The sequence below is a fragment of the Cyprinodon variegatus genome, unplaced genomic scaffold, assembly GCF_000732505.1.
Source record: "Cyprinodon variegatus isolate N-32 unplaced genomic scaffold, C_variegatus-1.0 Scaffold57, whole genome shotgun sequence".
NCBI lineage: Eukaryota > Metazoa > Chordata > Actinopteri > Cyprinodontiformes > Cyprinodontidae > Cyprinodon > Cyprinodon variegatus.
In genome coordinates, this window is record NW_015150510.1 from 1753979 (window position 1) to 1756644 (window position 2666).

General features: G+C 40.7%; 2 protein-coding genes across 2 annotated transcripts in view; one reads left to right on the forward strand and one right to left on the reverse strand.

The window, feature by feature from the left end:
- Positions 1 to 2666, forward strand: part of LOC107082630 (importin-13-like) — a 49102-nt gene that overhangs the window by 28610 nt on the left and 17826 nt on the right. The window lies entirely within an intron of this gene.
- The window catches only part of LOC107082631 (fizzy-related protein homolog), a 13874-nt gene continuing 11225 nt past the window's right edge, over positions 18 to 2666 (reverse strand). The window contains exons 10-13 of the mRNA XM_015371411.1: positions 1983 to 2164; positions 1577 to 1810; positions 442 to 546; positions 18 to 232 (exon numbers count right to left, since the gene is read on the reverse strand). Coding sequence (XP_015226897.1) covers positions 53 to 232; positions 442 to 546; positions 1577 to 1810; positions 1983 to 2164 — 701 coding nt within the window. The 3' untranslated portion in view covers positions 18 to 52. The remainder of the gene's footprint in view (positions 233 to 441; positions 547 to 1576; positions 1811 to 1982; positions 2165 to 2666) is intronic.

Below are 2666 nucleotides of genomic sequence, written 5' to 3' on the forward strand. Positions count from 1 at the left end.
TCGTCGGCTGTTGGATCGATGCATCGATACAAAACGATTATTATTTACACCCCTAATAATTACAGGAATGCACATGCGCAAAGGGAACATCGGTCACTAGGAATGAAATGAACTGGACTGGGCGACCATTTTGCCGTACCTTTGTGCATCGTGTTTTACTGAAGACGTTCCAGAAACGAAGCGTCTCGTCCCCGGCTCCTGTAACGATGGCTTCTCCGTCTGGAGACACAGCCTGAGGAGGACAGCGTAAGAGGAGATGACTTTGTGAAAACAGGCAACCGATCAGCAAACCCTGCTGCAAATAACACCTACAGAGATGAAAAGGTGCTAAACTTTGCAGAAATCTACACTGAAGTCCTGTTCAGAATGCAATAATCAAAAACACCAACCTTTCCTGCTAACTTTACTTTTTCTTATTTGCTCATAACACTATAAACCTACCAGATATAAGACTCTGTAGGAGTGTCCTGTCAGCTTGGCCACCTGTGTTAGAGACGGATACTTCCACACCAGGATCTGGTTCTGAGAGTAACCATGGGTGCTAACCTGCACACAAAAAACACAAATAATGAATAAACAGTTTGATTTAACTGGGTGGGAGTTCGGAAATAATCAGATTGATGATGATCAATACAGGTTTTTAATTTAATGAGACTAGGACAGAGGTCATGATTTTCAGCAGCACATCTGATGCTCCCTCCATTAACCCAAGTTACTTTAACCAGTACAGGAAGTCAGTCATTACTAACATTGCTGTAAAAGTGAAAACCGATCTTAAATTTGACAGCCAGATTCAAGTAACTGAAGACAACTTTATTTCAATTATTTCAATTAAGGCAGTTGGCCAAAATAAAGCACTTTTTTTTTTTAGAGAACATTTAAGGACAGTAATCCTCACTTCAAAAACATTCTAGAAATAAGTAATCATTTCTTACAAATCTTGAGTCTGACCTGCTTTTAATTTAAAAAGATCTCATAAAGAATTGTTAACGTCCTGTAAAAGGTCACACTTCCACAGCTTCTGGTGTTTTAGGAACAGTGAAAAAGGGATATTAGAGAGCTGCTGTATTTGGCGAAACAGAAAAAAAATAAGTCAGTGTATTGGAGAAATCTTTGCTTCATTTTCCTATTAAAAATGTTATGTTTATTTGATCCAATATGCATAAAAAAGGAAGAACTAATCTACTGTTAATTGTTTTCTTGAGAGAAACCATAAAATGCCAAACTCAATTTCAGCAGGTTGAATTTTTTGGAATACACTGATCAAAAATAAACTATAAAATCTCTACATCATACTCTCTATTCCTACAAATCAGCAAAGGTTAACCTGCATAGAAAATAACTAATTCTGAACAGGAAGTGAATCAAGTAAAATGATGAGACATAAAGAGTCAGTACTGTGAACTAAAGCTAAGAGCTGAAACTACTAATGGCAATATTTATTTATTTAATCAGGAAACAAGTTTCTGTGAAAACGATCTTTAATAATCTAACATCTCATTCATCTTTAAACCTAAAGAAATAACTAGATCCTGAGGATGCTAGCATCATCCAGAGCGCGCTTCAGTCTCCTCACCAGTTCGTTGGCATGTTTGGACCAAGCCAGGTTGCAGACCTGCGACCCGGTGTCTGTGCTCTGCAGCGCCTGACCCGTCAGAGTGTTCCAGAACCGCAAGCAGCGGTCAGCTGTGCCGCCACCTGAGGCCAGGAGCCCGTGTTGGTGAGGTGACCAGGCGATAGCCTTCACCGCTGCCAGGTGGTCGCTGTACTGCTGCACAGGGACAAGGCTGGAGCTGTTCCACACCAGTAACTGAACAAAGAGGACAGGAAGAGGAAGACTTTCTGGATGCTGCTGTGTTAAAACCTCAGGGGTTAAAATACTGCTGCAAAGATGAAACAGACCAGCCACCAACCCCAATAAGTGGCTGGTTGATGCTGGCAGTAGACTCTGCTAGTGTCAACTGCTTCTTAAGATGCCTTACCTTGTTGTCGTTGCCTCCAGAAGCCAGGTGCTGGTGGTCCGGAGACCATTTAAGGCCACAGACTTCTTGCCTGTGACCCTGCAGCCTCCGTTCAGCAGAGGGCGGCGTTCGGACGTCCCGCTGTAGGATGACTCTGTCCCGACTACCAGACGAGAGCTGCTCCCCGTTCCACGCCAGCGCGCCTGCAGCAGAAAGATCCCCATGGATCATCATACAATAGATCAGCTGACTGATGAATAGATATATCGTTTTTGATTAAAAAAAACTTTTCAATTATGTCAGAAATTTTGCTGATAATAGGTCTTTCTTTTGGCAAACTGCTTGTTTTAGTGTCTGTGTACTATAGCTCTAGGTAAAGATTGGATTACCAGATTAGTTTACAATTATTTCAATAATAGATTAATCCAATAAAAAATGTGAATTAGAATAGGGAGATTGAATTGATTGAAATATTGTTTTAATCCAACTAGAGGGGTGGTTTATGCCCGCTGACCATCCCATTAGCATACATGCTAATGCTAGTAAGGATTAGCTTAGTCTAAATGAAGCAAGCTAAGCTGAATGCTCTTGTTCATCCAACTTACATGTGATGCATTTCTGCTTTGAGTGATGAGATACTATTCAAAATATTCTGACTGCCATGTTTACATGATTTATTGTTAATCTGATAGACCGTTTTATTCA